At 38.4% G+C, this 17,386-nt stretch overlaps 1 protein-coding gene across 4 annotated transcripts in view; it reads right to left on the reverse strand.

Annotated features, from left to right (window-relative positions):
• The window catches only part of ARMC3 (armadillo repeat containing 3), a 110,717-nt gene that overhangs the window by 84,887 nt on the left and 8,444 nt on the right, over positions 1-17,386 (reverse strand). For all 4 annotated transcript variants that reach the window (XM_066279573.1, XM_066279574.1, XM_066279572.1 and 1 more), the window contains exon 3: positions 3,500-3,617. In XM_066279573.1, coding sequence (XP_066135670.1) covers positions 3,500-3,617 — 118 coding nt within the window. The remainder of the gene's footprint in view (positions 1-3,499; positions 3,618-17,386) is intronic.

Here is a 17,386-nt window from a genome sequence, read left to right on the forward strand (position 1 = left end):
TTTTTATTGGATGCCGGACATTGTGTATTTTACCCACTTGGGTAAAATGAATATTTTTGAATTCTACAAATTTTTTTCTGGGACAGTTACCTGGAAACAATTTGATCCTTTCCGATCTTTCAGAACAGTGCTCAGTCCAGGGCTAATTATTTCTGGCTACTGAGGCAAGACCCATGTGTGTTTGGCACAATGGTCCATGCATCTTGAGGCTTTTTGATCTGGCTATGAGAACAAGCACTAATGCTGGCCCTGTGTGGGTACCAGGCACTGCTGCCACTCGTCCTGTAGGGTTCTTTGTCTGACTTCAAGTAGTTCACCCACGTGGACATGTTGATCAATACTCAGCAAATACTTGAGTGGGCAGAGGCAGATTTAACAGTGGGCACACTGGGCGTGCACCCTGGGCCCTGACTTCTGAAGGGCCTCACAAAACCCCAACTTGACATTTTTTTTCTAATATAAGGGGCTCAATATTTTCTTCTGTGCTTGCGGCCTCAGCCGACCTACTCCACCTCTGTGAGTGGGACCCTCACAGAGAAGGGACACTTCCCAGTGCAGTCTTTCCTGTTACCCTGTCCTGAAAAGTCTGCTACCCCGCCCCCAGACTCTCAGGCCTGTCTTCTCAAGTCAGAGGCCCAGGACGCTCTGCTCAGGCCGCTCCTGGGCTGCGGCCTGGAAACCCTAACCTCAGTCATTTGGGGCAGTCACAGGATTTATTTCCTTTGTTTCCTGTCAGTAGTCACTGTCTTGCATTGCCTAATAGAGTTTTGCCAACTGCTACTTCATATATTTTTTCTATTTTATTGGTTGTTTAAGTTAGGGGATAAATCTGGCCTTTTATTCCATCTTGGCCAGAAAGCAAAATCCTATCTAAAAAAAAAAATGCTATTTCAGAGATACTGCTAGTATGAAACACCAGACTAACAATAACTACTGTATTGATTAAACATAAAATACATCCTACCTATTTATCTCATGCCATATAAAATATGATATATAATTGGGTACATATGACAGTTATATGACTTCTGATGACTCAATAAGGCCAAATAAGATCTATGCTACCACAGATACATGATCCCATGTTTCCCTGAAACTGACCCAAAATTCTATGTAACCTGCTTATAAACTCTACCTTCCAGAACCACTCTAGGCTTTGTCTGTATTCCCATGATGACAGTGACATGGCGAGATGAGTATTTTACCATTTGCTAACTGAATAATTTGTTGTTCTCTCACACAAGTCCCCAACCAATGTTTAATGATCATTTCTTTAAGATCAAATTGCTCCTTAGTTTAAAAGGTCTTGTTTAAAAATACCAAGTTACACTAAACTCTTCAAATAGTACTAATTAAAATGTTATACAGTATAATAAAAATCTGATTTTACCATCATTTGGAATAAAGTAAAATATAACCATCTTTTATGTTTATAAATCTTGTATAAATTAATCTCTCGGCCCTGGCCGGTTGGCTCAGTGGTAGAGCGTCGGCCTAGCGTGCGGAGGACCCGGGTTCGATTCCCGGCCAGGGCACATAGGAGAAGCGCCCATTTGCTTCTCCACCCCTCCGCCGCGCTTTCCTCTCTGTCTCTCTCTTCCCCTCCCGCAGCCAAGGCTCCATTGGAGCAAAGATGGCCCGGGCGCTGGGCATGGCTCTGTGGCCTCTGCCTCAGGCGCTAGAGTGGCTCTGGTCGCAATATGGCGACGCCCAGGATGGGCAGAGCATCGCCCCCTGGGGGGCAGAGCACCGCCCCTGGTGGGCGTGCCGGGTGGATCCCGGTCGGGCGCATGCGGGAGTCTGTCTGACTGTCTCTCCCTGTTTCCAGCTTCAGAAAAAAGAAAAAAAAAAAAATTAATCTCTCATAAACTCTAATTTGTAGCATTTCCAATGTTTTAATAATATTTATTTTTTACAACAGTTTTAGTTTTGCAGAAAAATTACAAAGATACTACAGGGAGCTCCCACATATCGCACACCAAGTTTCTCAGTATTAATATTTTATATTAGTAGGCACATTTGTTATAATAAATAAGCTACTGCTGATACATGATTATTAATTAAAATCAACACTTTATTCAGAACTCCCTAGTTTGAGACCTATGTTCTCTGTTCCAGGGTCCTATCTTGGATCCCCCAGGACCATTTGTTATCATGTATTCTTAGCTCCTCTTAGCTGGAGAGTTTCCCAGACTTTCCTTATTTTGATTGCTGTAACAGGGTTGGAGTACTGGCTAGGTATTTGTACAATGTCCCTGAAGAGACATTGTAGAACTTGAATTTTTAAATTTATTTTCTTTTTTTGAGAGGGAGAGAGAGAAAGAGAGAAGATAAAGGAAAGGAGAGGGGAGGGGAGGAGAGAAGAGGAGAGGAGAGGAGAGGAGAGGAGAGGAGAGGAGAGGAGAGGAGAGGAGAGGAGAGGAGAGGAGAGGAGAGGAGAGGAGAGGAGAGGAGAGGAGAGGAGAGGAGAGGAAGAAAAGAGATGAGAAACATCAACTCGTAATTGTGTCACTTTAGTTGTTCATTGATTGCTTTCTCATACGTGCCTTGACCAGGGGCTCCAGCCAAGCTAGTGACCCCTTGCTCAAGCCAACAATCTTGGGCTTAAGGCAGAAACCTTGGTATCATGTTGATGATCCTGCACTCAAGCCAACAAGCCAATACTCAAGCCTACCAGACTGTACTGAAGCTGGCAACCTCGGGGTTTCTAATCTGGGACCTTGGCATCCTGGGTCCACATTCTATCCACTGTGCCACAACTAGTCAAGAGGAACTTGATTTTCTTTTTAAACCACAGACTAGGGTTATAGGTTTTGAGAGAAAATAACACAGAAGTGCTACTTTCATTATATTGTGTCAAGGACACAATAAGAAATGATTACAAGTTTATCAATAGCATAACTTATCACTGTAGATGCTGATATTGATCATCTGGCTAAAGTAGTTTGTCAGGCTTCTCCGCTACAGGCTTATTCTTTCCCCCCGTTTCCATACTGTCCTCTGGAAAGAAGGCACTATGCACAACCTACACCCAAAGAAGTTCTATTTTGTTTCTTTGAGGGCAGAGTATCTACATAAGGTATTCAGAATTCTTCTGCATGGGATATTTGTCTTTTCTTTTTCATTTATTCATTGAAGTATAGGCTTATGAATATTTATTTTCTACTTTGGGTTATAATCCAATACTACTATACTTTGTTAATCAAATTGTTCTGACTTTGACCACTGGGGAACTCTTTTCAGCTCCTGTCACATTTATAATTTTTTAAACTACAATAAAACATTCAAAATGACTCTTCTACCCAGTGACAAAATGACTCCTTAAGATTAAGTTAGGTCTTTAGGGAGATACATCACTTTCAGGTCGTGCATTAAACGATATTCCAGTTGTCTGAAAGAATTCATCTGACAGAAGGGAGTTAAAGATGGGGAGAAAAGTGCCCCTTCTGTAGTAAATATTTTAAGCAACTAATAAAAAGATAAATTGAAAAATCCAAACCTTTTAAAGCAAATTTATAAATGGCTTCACATGCTTTGGCCAATATTTCTTCTTCTGGAGAATTAAGCAATAACACCACAGTTGCTACTTCTTTGCTTTCGATTGTTAATGGATCAAACTGAAATGCAGAGAGAAAAATGTCAGGTTCACATTTGAGCTTTAAAAAGCACATAAAAAATGAATGGTTTCCTGAGACTTAAAAAGAACACAGCCTTACAAAAAGGATGTGTTCACTGCCCAGTAAGTGCATTGTAAAGTTTACGTTTAAAAAAACATCACTAATACAGGAACAGCTATCAACATTGACAGCTTTGGAACGCCTGGCGTATGGCGGAAAGAGCAGTGTTTTGGAATCCGGCAGACTTAGTCTCTCAATCTGGCCATGTGGCATCAAACAAATTGCTTAAGCTGTTAGAATTTTTAGTTTCCTTTTCTGTGTAATGGGTATAATAATATAGAATTAGAGATCACATACGTAAAGCACTGAACACATTGTCTGGTACATAATAGATGCTCATTAAATAATATACATTAGTAGAATTCTTAATCAATTCACAAGAATCCTTGAGCACCTGTGTATACTGGATGCCCTGACAGCCTCAGAAATCAGTACCTGCTTTCTGACTGCTCCACTCTTTCTGGAAAGACAGCAATTACACAGGTAAAACAATTTAAAAGCAATAGAAAAACAACATATAATAAAATGTAAAATTGGACAAAATCTGAAACAGAATAAATGGTAATATAAGGAAAAAAACAGGAATCTAAGAAGATCTGTATCCCACTGTGAGATCTTGAGAATTCATGTGCAGCTGAACAGACTCGTGACATCTGTAGATTTCCTTTGCCAGGAGAAAATAAATTAGTTCACTATTTTACTTCCATTTCCAGAGACTGGTGGAGGAGAGTGTTCTGCTTATGTTAAAGAAAATAAATAAATTTCAAAGCTTTATCAGGTTCTTTGTGTTGGCTCTTCCTAAATTGATAACTTACAGTGTTTTGGGTTGTAACAAACATTGATGTTTAGTTATAGGTAGGGGATCGAGAGATAGATCACTCTGAATAAGGAAACATACTTGTGTGAGGTTGAAGATGTGAAGCAGACAGCATGAGAAATGACCTGAAAGGACATGGCTGTAATAAAAGTACCCCTTAGAGGGAAAACAGCTGTTGGATGTAAGGGCAGCATTATCTAACACACAAATAAACGTCATTTGTGTATGTCTAACTCTATACTAAAAGCTGTAAAAGTTACAAAAGTCATGTTGTTCGTTATCAAGCCTCTTAGACTCTTGTAAGACAGACAAATTTGCAGTAAAAGTATACCATATACACCAGGCTTATGGCACTTGTAGGTTTCCAGTGATGTGACCAGTGAAAAAAAAATGGCCCCTCACAGAGCCCAGAACACAGGCTAGGATGCTGGCTGCAACACTGACCAGGAGAACATGAGGACCTTCCTTTAGGGAAGGTGGGAAATTAAAAATTTAAAAATAGGTGGGAATTAGACATGAGAACTATATTATCAATAGTTAAGTATTAAAAGGTAGCCCAGAAGCCTGACCTGTGGTGGCGCAGTGGATAATGCGTCGACCTGGAAATGCTGAGGTCGCCGGTTCGAAACCCTGGGCTTGCCTGGTCAAGGCACATATGGGAGTTGATGCTTCCAGCTCCTCCCCCCCATCTCTCTCTCTCCCTCTCTTCTCTCTAAAAAAAATGAATAAAGAAAAGGTAGCCCAGAAAGCCAGAAAGCTTGGGGTTATCTGAGTTAAAAATGTGAGTTACTGATCACCTCTTTTTCAATCTGAAAAATAGGGAGTTGGATTATATCTCTTAGATCTGTTCCAGATATAAAAGTCTTGGACTCTAGGAAGTAAAGAAACATATGACAGCAACAATAAATGTTGTTATAAGGAAGGGGAAATTACCATGAATTGGAGTAAATGGAGAAAGGTCCACGGAGGTGGTAGAATTTTAGATACACTTTGAAGAATAGATAAAATGGAGTAAGCAGGTTGAGATAAGAAGGAAGGATATTAACAGGGGAAAACAATACCTAAAAGGTTTAAAAGAGGAATGAATGTTATATTTACGATGATAAAAACAGGAGCTTGACTAAATAGAAAATATATAATAGAAAGCAGAAATAATATTGAATAATAAGGAAAGATGAAATCTCAGCAAATGACTTAGCCCCTCCCTTCTCCCAACTTTCTATTGAAGATAATCAACAATATTCAAAGGGAAAAGGATTATGACACTAGAAATTTGTATCTGACTAATTGGCCATTCATACACGGAAAAGACATGTTCAGGCATTCACAGACTCAACACATATATCAACTATACACTCAAATTACTTGGCAAATACTCCAGCCAGAGCTGGGAAAGACAAAATATAAAAACAATTGTGGTGGGTTGATACAGTAAAATGCATAGTTAAATTGAAAGATAATGTTGTGAATCATAATATAAGTCTTAAAAAAGGATTCCTGAAGTAATGCTGACACATTATAAGAAAAAAAAAAGCTAGATTCTAGGTTCTTCTCAATAAAACACAGGTAAAGGTAATTTTTGGTAAAGAGGTTGTTGCCTGGTTATTAGTTATTTTTTACACTGATAGTAAATTACAGGTTTAGAGATCTGTATTTAAGGCTACAGATGAGTAGTAGAGTCCTAAGTTATCCAAAAGAAAGGTGAACAAAGTAAAGTTCCTCAGTTCAGAAACAAAGAAATTATCTAAAAATATAGCATGAAATTATAGCAAAGAAAAACCAAAAATTTAATGTAAAATGATAGAAATAAAATAAAATATATCCATGTACAAAATAATTAATAGGGTAAATAAATCTCATTAAGATTGTCAGATTGAGTTACAAAGTAAAATCTACTCTGTTTTTTGTATATTGACAGATATTTCTTCCACTTGATCTTTCATAATACAACACCTCTCTGACCAGAATATAAAACACTTTTATCATCCCTGAATATTTCCTCACACTCCTTCCCCAAAACCTTCTCAGAAAGATAACCATTATTCCAACTTTAAAATCATCACTTAGTTTTTCCAGTCCTTAAACTCCATGTAAATTAAATTACACAGCATGAATTCCTTCACGTCTGCCTTCTTAAGCTCAGCACAATATCTCTGAGATTCGGTCTCATTTTTGTATCATTAAGCCATACATTTTATGGCTATATGGTATTCCAATGTATGTATATGCCAGTTTGGCTTCTTTTATTTCAGTTTGAGGCTATCATGAATAAAGCTGTAATGAAGAGTCTTGCTTATGTCTTTGTGTGGACATAAGCCTTCATTTCATTGGGGTATATAGAGGAATAAAGCTGATGAGTCATAGGGTAGACATATATTTACCTTTCACAGTTACTGGTGAACAGTTTTCTAAAGTGGTTTTATCAATTTACATTCCCACAACTATGAATAGGAGTTCTGCATCCTCACTAACATTTGATACTACCACCCTTTTAAAAAAAAATTGATTTTATAGAGAGAGGAAGGGAGAGAAAGAGAGACATGGATCTGTTGTTCCTCTTACGTATGCATTCATTGGTTGATTCCTGCATGTGCCCTGACTGGGGGTCATACCTGCAACCTTGGCATATCAGGACGATGCTCTAACTGAGCTACCCGGCATTTGGTAGTCTCAGTCATTTTAATTTGTCTTTCCACAACTCTTCTATTTTAACCTTTTAAGTAGAATGAACATTCTGTATGTCCTCGTGCCTCCTGACCATCCAGAGTACAATTGTACAAAATTTTTATTTTAAAAATGTGTAAGTCAACACTTAAAAAAGGCAACTGTATGTTCTTCTTGTTTCCATAAATTGGTTATCAAACAAACATGATTTTAAGTTAATAAAACTGTAACTGGAACTAATTTCATTAAAAAAAAAATCACTCCCAGGTGTCAGCGAGCATGAAAAAAATCCACTACTCAAAGGGTTAAAATCCATTTGCTTGTTATAGTTGTTACAGTGGGAGAAATGCCCTCCTCATCCCACTGCTGCTACATCCTATCCACAAGCAGGAATGTTCTCATTGCTTTTAAAACTTCTCTTTGGACTCTTCTATTTAATTCTGACTCAGTAGCCTCCACCTATATTTCACCTTTGTCTTCTGCTATTGTGCTTGATATGCCACCAATTTTTATTTGCCTGTTCACTTTTCCCTCTTAGCACCTACAATGTTCAGACTTAAAGGGTTTTTCAGTAGCCAATAAGCACATGATGAAAGATACAGCTTCATTATTCTGCTACTACCACTACAGGTATCCTTCAGTTTCTTTTTCTTCTTCTTTTTTTAAGTGAGAGGAAGAGAGATAGGGAGACAGACTCCCACATGCATCCTGACCAGTATCCACCTGGCAACTCCCCGCTCCAACTCCCGCCATGGGCCACAGCCTGAATCAACTGAGTTATCCTCAGCACCTGAGGCAGATGCTCAGACCAATTGAGCCACTGGCTGCGAGAAAGGAAGAGGGAGAAAAGGGGGAAAGGGAGGGAAGAGAAGCAGATGGTCGCTTCTCATGTGTGCCCTGACCAGGGATCAAACCCGGGATGTCCACATGCCAGGCCAATGCTCTATCCACTGAGCCAGCCAGCCAGGATCCTTCGGTTTTATTGGGATCTCCAACTATTTCTTTCCTCTACTTTCACTTCAGCAGCTTCTCATTTCTTCAATTCTTGTACTGCTTAGATTTATGATCTATTATTTTAATAATAATCCTGTCAAACCTTAAATCATCTTGTCCCTCTGTCTTTCCATCAAATCAATTTTAGAAAACCCAAACCATGAATGAACAGTACTATGTGCTTTCTTTGTATTTGCACCCTATCATTCGTCACAGTCAAAAAAATTTTTTTTATAAATTTTTATTAATGTTAATGGGATGACATTAATAATTCAGGGTACATATATTCAAAGAAAACATGTCTAGGTTATCTTGTCATTAAATTATGTTGCATACCCCTCGCCCAGAGTCAGATTGTCCTCCGTCACCCTCTATCTAGTTTTCTCTGTGCCCCTCCCCCTCCCCCTAACTCTCTCCCTCCCTCCCTCCTGCATCCTCCCTCCCCCCACCCCTGGTAACCACCACACTCTTGTCCATGTCTCTTAGTCTCGTTTTTATGTTCCACCAATGTATGGAATCATGTAGTTCTTGTTTTTTTCTGATTTACTTATTTCACTCCTTATAATGTTATCAAGATCCCACCATTTTGCTGTAAATGATCTGATGTCATCATTTCTTATGGCTGAGTAGTATTCCATAGTGTATATGTGCCACATCTTCTTTATCCAGTCTTCTATTGAAGGGTTTTTTGGTTGTTTCCATGTCTTGGCCACTGTGAACAGTGCTGCAATGAACATGGGGCTACATGTGTCTTTACGTATCAATGATTCTGAGGTTTTGGGGTATATACCCAGTAGAGGGATTGCTGGGTCATAAGGTAGTTCTATTTGCAGTTTTTTGAGGAACCACCATACTTTCCTCCATAATGGTTGTACTACTTTACAGTCCCACCAACAGTGGATGAAAGTTCCCTTTTCTCCGCAGCCTCTCCAACATTTGCTATTACCCGTCTTGTTGATAATAGCTAATCTAACAGGGGTGAGGTGGTATCTCATTGTAGTTTTGATTTGCATTTCTCTAATAACTAATGAAGCTGAACATCTTTTCATATATCTGTTGGCCATTTGTATATCTTCCTGGGAGAAGTGTCTGTTCATGTCCTCTTCCCATTTGTTTATTGGATTGTTTGTTTGTTTGTTGTTGAGTTTTATGAGTTCTTTGTAAATTTTGAATATTAGGCCCTTATCTGAGCTGTTGTTTGAAAATATCAGTTCCCATTTAGTTGGCTGTCTGTTTATTTTGATATCAGTTTCTCTTGCTGAGCAAAAACTTTTTATTCTGATGTAGTCCCATTCATTTATCTTTGCCTTCACTTCTCTTGCCATTGGAGTCAAGTTCATAAAATGTTCTTTAAAACCCAGGTCCATGAGTTTAGTACCTATGTCTTCTTCTATGTACTTTATTGTTTCAGATCTTATATTTAGGTCTTTGATCCATTTTGAATTAATTTTAGTACACGGGGACAGGCTGTAGTCGAGTTTCATTCTTTTGCATGTGGCTTTCCAGTTTTCCCAACACCATTTGTTGAAGAGGCTTTCTTTTCTCCATTGTGTGTTGTTGGTCCCTTTATCAAAGATTATTTGACCATATATATGTGGTTTTATTTCTGGGCTTTCTATTCTGTTCCATTGGTCTGAGTGTCTATTTTTCTGCCAATACCATGCAGTTTTGATTATTGTGGCCCTAAAATATAGTTTAAAGTCAGGTATTGTAATGCCCCCAGCTTCATTCTTTTTCCTTAGGATTGCTTTGGCTATTCGGGGTTTTTTATAGTTCCATATAAATCTTATGATTTTTGTTCTATTTCTTTAAAAAATGTCATAGGAATTTTGATGGGAATTGCATTAAATTTATTGCATTAAATTTACTTTGGGTAATATGGCCATTTTAATTATATTTAGTTTTCCTATCCAAGAACAAGGAATATTTTTCCATCTCATTGTGTCTTTTTCTATTTCTCTTAGCAATGCCTTGTAGTTTTCTTTATATAGGTCCTTTACATTCTTTGTTATGTTTATTCCTAGGTATTTTATTTTTTTTCTTGCAATCGTGAAGGGGATTATTTTTTTGAGGTCATTTTCTAATATTTCATTGTTGGCATATAGAAAGGCTATGGACTTTTGTATGTTAATTTTGTATCCTGCGACCTTACTGTATTGGTTTATTGTTTCTAGTAATCTTTTTGTGGAGTCCTTTGGGTTTTCGATGTATAGGATCATATCATCAGCAAAAAGTGATACCTTTACTTCTTCTTTTCTGATATGGATGCCTTTTATTTCTTTGTCTTGTCTGATTGCTCTGGCCAGAACTTCTAGCACCACGTTAAATAAGAGTGGAGAGAGTGGACAACCCTGTCTTGTTCCTGATTTAAGGTGGAAAGTCCTCAGTTTTATGCCATTTAATATGATGTTGGCTGATGGTTTATCATACATGGCCTTTATCATGTTGAGATATTTTCCTTCTATACCCATTTTGTTGAAAGTCTTAAGCATAAAATTGTGTTGTATTTTATCGAAAGCCTTTTCTGCATCTATTGATAAGATCATGTGGTTTTTGTTCTTTGTTTTGTTGATATGGTGTATTACGTTAACCGTTTTACGTATGTTGAACCATCCTTGAGATTCTGGGATGAATCCCACTTGATCATGATGTATTATTTTTTTAATATGTTGTTGTATTCGATTTGCTAGTATTTTGTTTAGTATTTTAGCATCTGTATTCATTAGAGATATTGGTCTGTAGTTTTCTTTTTTTGTGCCATCTTTGCCAGGTTTTGGTATGAGGGTTATGTTGGCCTCATAAAATGTGTTTGGAAGTATTGCTTCTTCTTCAATTTTTTGGAAGACTTTCAGTAGAATAGGAACCAAGTCTTCTTTGAATGTTTGATAGAATTCACCAGTATAACCGTCTGGGCCTGGACTTTTATTTTTGGGGAGGTTTTTAATAGTTTTTTCTATTTCCTCCCTGCTGATTGGTCTGTTTAGGCTTTCTGCTTCTTCATGACTCAGTCTAGGAAGGTTGTATTGTTCTAGGAATTTATCCATTTCTTCTAGATTGTTGTATTTGGTGGCATATAGTTTTTCATAGTATTCTACAATAATTCTTTGTATATCTATGATGTCTGTGGTGATCTCTCCTCTTTCATTTTGGATTTTATATATTTGAGTCCTGTGTCTTTTTTCCTTAGTGAGTCTTGCCAAGGGTTTGTCAATTTTGTTGATCTTTTCAAAGAACCAGCTCCTTGTTTTATTGATTTTTTCTATAGTTTTTCTGTTCTCTATTTCATTTATTTCTGCTCTGATTTTTATTATCTCCTTTCTTCGGCTTGTTTTGGGTTGTCTTTGTTCTTCTTTTTCTAGTTCCTTAAGGTGTGAAGTTAAGTGGTTTACTTCGGCTCTCTCTTGTTTGTTCATATAGGCCTGAAGTGATATGAACTTTCCTCTTATTACTGCTTTTGCTGCATCCCAGAGATTCTGATATGTCATATTTTCATTTTCATTTGTCTGTATATATCTTTTGATCTCTGCACTTATTTCTTCTTTGACTCATTCATTTTTTAAAAGTATGTTGTTTAGTTTCCACAATTTTGTGGGTTTTTCCCCCTCTTTTTTACAGTTGAATTCTAGTTTCAAGGCTTTATGATCAGAGAATATGCTTGGTACAATTTCAATTTTTCTAAATTTGCTGATATTGTCTTTGTGGCCCAACATACGGTCAATTCTTGAGACTGTTCCATGTACACTAGAGAAAAATGTATACTCTGTTGCTTTGGGATGAAGTGTCCTGTAGATGTCTATCATATCCAGGTGTTCTAGTATTTCGTTTAAGGCCACTATATCTTTATTGATTCTCTGTTTGGATGACCGATCTAGAGCCGTCAGCGGTGTATTGAGGTCTCCAAGTATGATTGTATTTTTGTCAGTTTTTGTTTTAAGGTCAATAAGTAGCTGTCTTATATATTTTGGTGTTCCTTGGTTTGGTGCATATATATTAAGGATTGTTATGCCTTCTTGATTCAGTGTCCCCTTAATCATTATGAAATGGCCATTTTTGTCTCTGAGTACTTTTTCTGTCTTGTAGTCAGCATTATTAGATATGAGTATTGCTACCCCTGCTTTTTTTTGGGTGTTGTTTGCTTGGAGTATTGTTTTCCAGCCTTTCACTTTGAATTTGTTTTTATCCTTGTTGCTTAGATGAGTTTCTTGTAGGCAACATACAGTTGGATTTTCTTTTTTAATCCAGTCTGCTACTCTTTATCTTTTTATTGGTAAGTTTAATCCATTTACATTTAGTGTAATTATTGACACTTGTGGGTTCCCTATTGCCATTTTATAAATTGCTTTCTGTTAGTTTTGTATCTTGTTTGATTCTTCTCTTTTGTTTTTCTATCGTTTGTTTTTGTTTGTTTGTATTCCATACTTCTTTCCTCTGTTGCTACCTTTTTTAAGTCAAGTGTTTTTGTGGTGGTTTTTTCAAGGGTGGTTACCATTAAGTAATGAAAAGTGTACCTACCACATTCATTGTAGTACCCTATCTTATGAGTATTTTTGTGCTTCATCGTTCTTTGCTACTGTTAATCTTCATCCTTTCTCCCCCTTTTTTTTCTTTTGTTGTCACAGTTTAAGTTTGGTTTTATTGTTTTCTTGGTGGAGCTATTACTTGTGGTTTTGTTTTCTTTTGTTCTTTGAATCTGGTTGGAAAACCCCCCTTAGTATTTCCTGGAGTGGGGGCTTTCTGATGATAAATTCTCTCATCTTTTCTGTATTTGTTAATGTTTTTATATCTCCTTCATACTTGAAGGATAGCTTTGATGGGTATAGTATTCTTGGCTGAAAGTTCCTCTCTTTCAGGGCTTTAAATATTGGGGTCCACTCTCTTCTAGCTTGTAGAGTTTCTGCTGAGAAATCTGATGATAATCTAATAGGCCTTCCTTTATATGTTGTATTCTTCTTTTCCCTGGCTGCCTTGAGAATTTTTTCTTTGTCATTGGTTTGTGTCATCTTCATTATGATGTGCCTTGGAGTGGGTTTGTTGGGATTAAGAAAACTCGGTGTTCTGTTTGCTTCTTGAATTTGAGGCTTTAGTTCTTTCCACAGGCTTGGGAAGTTCTCATCTATTATTTGTTTGAGTATATTCTCCATTCCATTTTCTTTCTCTTCTCCCTCTGATATACCTATTATTCTTATGTTATTCTTTCTGATGGAGTCAGACAATTCCTGTAGGGCTTTCTCATTTTTTATTATTTTTGAGTCTCTTTCTTCTTCTCTCTGTTGTGCCTCAAGTTGCTTGTCTTCTATTTCACTAATCCTATCTTCTATCTGGGCTGTTCTATTAGCTAAGCTTGTTACCTCGTTTTTCAGCTCGTGAATTGAGTTTTTCATTTCTGTTTGATTTGTTTTTATAATTTCAATTTCCTTGGTAATATATTCTTTGTGATTGTTGAGTTGTTTTGTGATTTCCCTAAATTGCCTTTCTGTGTTTTCTTGTATATCTCTGAGTATTTTTAAGATTTCTATTTTAAATTCTCTGTCATTTGGCTCCAAGGCTTCCAATATGTTAAATCTTTTCTCCATAGATTTTTCCACATCTATTTGTGTTACCTCTCTATCTTTTGTATCCATAATATTCGATTTCCTTTTTATTATTGGCATCTGAATGTGGTCCTGTTGATAGTGTTAATTAGAATTAATAAAAAATAAAAAGGAAAAAAAAAAAAGGGAAAACACTCCACAAAAAAAAAGTAATAATTTTTTATTTCCCCCTTTTTTCTTTCCTCTCTTCCCCTCCTCTCACCTCCTTAGGGAAATATCGTGATGACCTATGAATTATATTATGCTAAATGGAACAAAAACTGCCTATAACGGGGGGCCTGATTTGGGGTGAAGAGTTCAAGGGGCAAAAAAGGGAATAGGGACCTACTAAATGCAAAAAGAAAAAAAAAAGGAGAAAATCTTAGACAAGCATAAAATGATTTGCTTGTAAGTGATGGTCGACTAAGAGATATAATGAGAGGGATAAGAGGGAAACAGAAAAAAGGAGAGAAAAATAATAATAATTAAAGAAGAAAATAATAAAAATAAAAATAATAAGTAAAAATCTGTTGTATTAAGTGGAGCGAAGACTAAATACAATGGAGACTTTGGGTTGGGAGGAATGCTAGTGAGTTAAAAAGCAATGTAAAAAGTACCCAAAATGCCACAAAAACAAACAAATAAAGGAAAACCAAGAACAAAAGCAGAAAAAAAAAGAAAGTACAACAACAAAAAAACCCACAAAACTTGAGTCCCAATTTAAATAATTTGTTCGTGATTGATGATTGAATGGGAGGAAAAGTAAAAGGAGAAAAGAAGAAACGAATAGAAAGGAAAAAATAAGAAAAAGAGAAACAAAGGAAGAAAAAAAGGAAAGGAAAAAAACCCAAAACAAACAAACAAAAAAACAAAAGGGGAGAGAGTGAGACTTAAGGGTTTTGGAGTGTAACCCTAAAGGAGAGTAAGGATGAAGAAAAGAAATAAAATGTAACACTCATGGGTAGTGTAGTTCAAGAAAAGGGTAGCATAAGATGGGCAGAGAATAAAAGGACCGAGGTGGAGGAAATAGAAATAATAATAAAGGCAATAAGATAGAAGAAAGAAACAACAACAACAAAGAATTAGTGGAACAAGTTATAAAGTCTGTGGATTTTTCTTGATTTTGAGAGGTTAACTTCTTCCTTTTTCTTTTCTCTCCCTCTTCCTGGTCGGTGACTCTGTACCCCAGGTTCTGCCCCTGTGTCACGCTTAGGCAGGGATTTGCAGTTGATGGGATTCTATGGCAATGTCATATAATTGGCTTTAGTCTCGCTGGTAGTCAAGGCTTGTTGGCGTTTGCAGAGTCCAACAATGAGAGAGTTTGCTTTCCTGGAGTCTCTCTCCTAGTCTCCCCTTCCTGAATTAGCAGCCTGGTGATCCAGCTATGAGGCTGCCACTGCTTCTGTCTGGGGAGTAAGAGGCTCAAAGAGCTGGGAAATCCCCACTCTATCCTCACTCAGCGCAAGGCTCTGGGTAAGGCTCTGGCAGTCAGAGCCTCCAGCGTAATCAGGTGGGGCTGGGAGTCAATTGTTGTCAAGGTGACTGTTCAGCGCCTACCATTCAGTTGAACCACTCAACCCAGGCTTTCCACACTTTGTAGCCTGTTTTGGCTGGGAAGAAGAGGCACTAGTCACTGCTTGCTGTATAGATCTTAGTATCTGCCAAGTCCCTCTTGTTAGGTATATCCCTGAATATGGAGGCTCTGTCAATCAGAAGTTGCCCCCACCCCTTTAGCGAAAGGCACTGAAAAATATCACGCCTCTTGTCTTGGATCGCTGAACTGGAAGAGATCTTATCAATTAGAGCCCCGTGGGTGCGCAGGTTTCATGGGTTAAGCTAATTTCAGTGATTGGATCCGCAGCTGTGCTCCAGAAAGTATTTCAGGCTGCCTGCGTGCCCCTCCCCCAACGCTTGATTGTTAGCTTGAATGGCTGGGTGAGGTGCCCCGCCCACGGAGAGAATCTACCGACTAGGGAAGACAGCCTTGGCGCCCCTCCTGGACCGCAGCACGGGGCCCGCGCGTGGTCTCTCAGGGCACACCGGTGACTGGGGACTCTCACTTGCAGTGCGTGGGCCACTGGGGATGCTGGTGGTGTAAGGAAGCTCGTTCTGCGACCGGGACCACGGCACGGGGCGCGCGGTTTCTCAGGGCACGGCGGTAGCTGGGGACTCTCTGGACCGCGGCACGGGGCACATGCGCAGTTTCTCAGGGCACGCTGGCGGCCGCCAGCGCCCAGGCTGCCGCTCCCCGAGTGTGGGCGGGCAGTTGCACGCTTGGGTTGACTCACCACAGGTGTACTCCCTCCTCGGTAACAGTCCTTTCACTTTCAGTGTGTGTGTGGAACTCCGGAATGCTCCGAGGATAAATTTTTCTGTTTCTAGTTGATAAATTTGTTGAGATTTTGGGGAGATCTGTCGGATGCGCTGCTCACGGCGCCATTTCCGTGACGTCACCACAGTCAAAAATTTTATGAACTACTTTGTTTTCTTCATTTTCTCACTCCTCTGTCCTTGTGAACATCTCCTATCTGACTCTTCACCTTCATCAACTCACCAAAATAGTTTCCACTAAGGCCATCATCAATGACCACCATGTCACCTACCACTTCTTGATAGTTTTATTTCATTTCTAGAGAATTAAAATAGTAAACTAAACTTGGAATAATAAAACAATACTTGAAATATAGAAACTTATGGCTTAATTAATAGTCAGGTCTCCATCTTCCTGGATACATTTTCTATTGTTTCATTCATGGCAGTCTGGGTGTTCAACACCCTTGGGCTTTCCTTTCTTTCCCACAGCTATATTCCTCTGAATTTCTATATGATAGCATTTAACATACCACACTGTTCGTTTTACATGTCTACTTCAGTATGTTTTACCGTAATTTACTCAGGTGTGTAGTCCAAGAACCTTGAAACATCTCAACCCCTCTCCTCACACCCCACATCCAACCCATCAGCAAATTCAGTCAAATCTACCATCAGCATGTACCATCAAATCTACCATCTTCACTCTGGCCATTTCTCACTCTTTCCACAGTGACCACCCAGTCCTACTGGCCCTACTATATTAACCTTCAAATTGGTATTGCAGTTTTCACTATTTTTTGCATTGTACCTAGAATGATCTTATTTTTTGTTTGTTTCAAACATAGCTTAGTTGTTCCTTCTTCTCTATTTGTAACCTTCCGATGGGTTCCTTTTTTTGAACATTAGGGGAAAAATCTAACCTCCTTAACTTAGCCCAAAAGACCCTGTATGATCAGTACCATCCCACCAGCCTTGGGACTCACCTCCAGATTCCTTGCTTACTAATCTCCAGGCATACCAACTTTCTTGGCATTCCTCAAACATACTGAATCAGGCCTTAGTTATTATTGATCAGCTAGGGTACTTTCACCCAGGTATTTGCATAGCAGATTCCTTCCTTTTATTTAAGTCTTACTCAGATGTGACCCCACCAGGAAGGCTTGCCCGACTCAGATACTGTTTAAAGTGATGTAGATCCCATCACTCTCCATCCCGCATCTTACTTTCTCTTTATGGATCTCATCGCTGCCTGAATTATGTTATTATTTATTAACTGACTGTTCCCCCCACTGGAATGAAAGCTGCCCTTGAGGTCTGAACTTTGTTTTTTTTCTCATGAATATGCCCAAAAT

The sequence above is a fragment of the Saccopteryx bilineata genome, chromosome 5, assembly GCF_036850765.1.
Source record: "Saccopteryx bilineata isolate mSacBil1 chromosome 5, mSacBil1_pri_phased_curated, whole genome shotgun sequence".
NCBI classification, from domain to species: Eukaryota; Metazoa; Chordata; class Mammalia; order Chiroptera; family Emballonuridae; genus Saccopteryx; species Saccopteryx bilineata.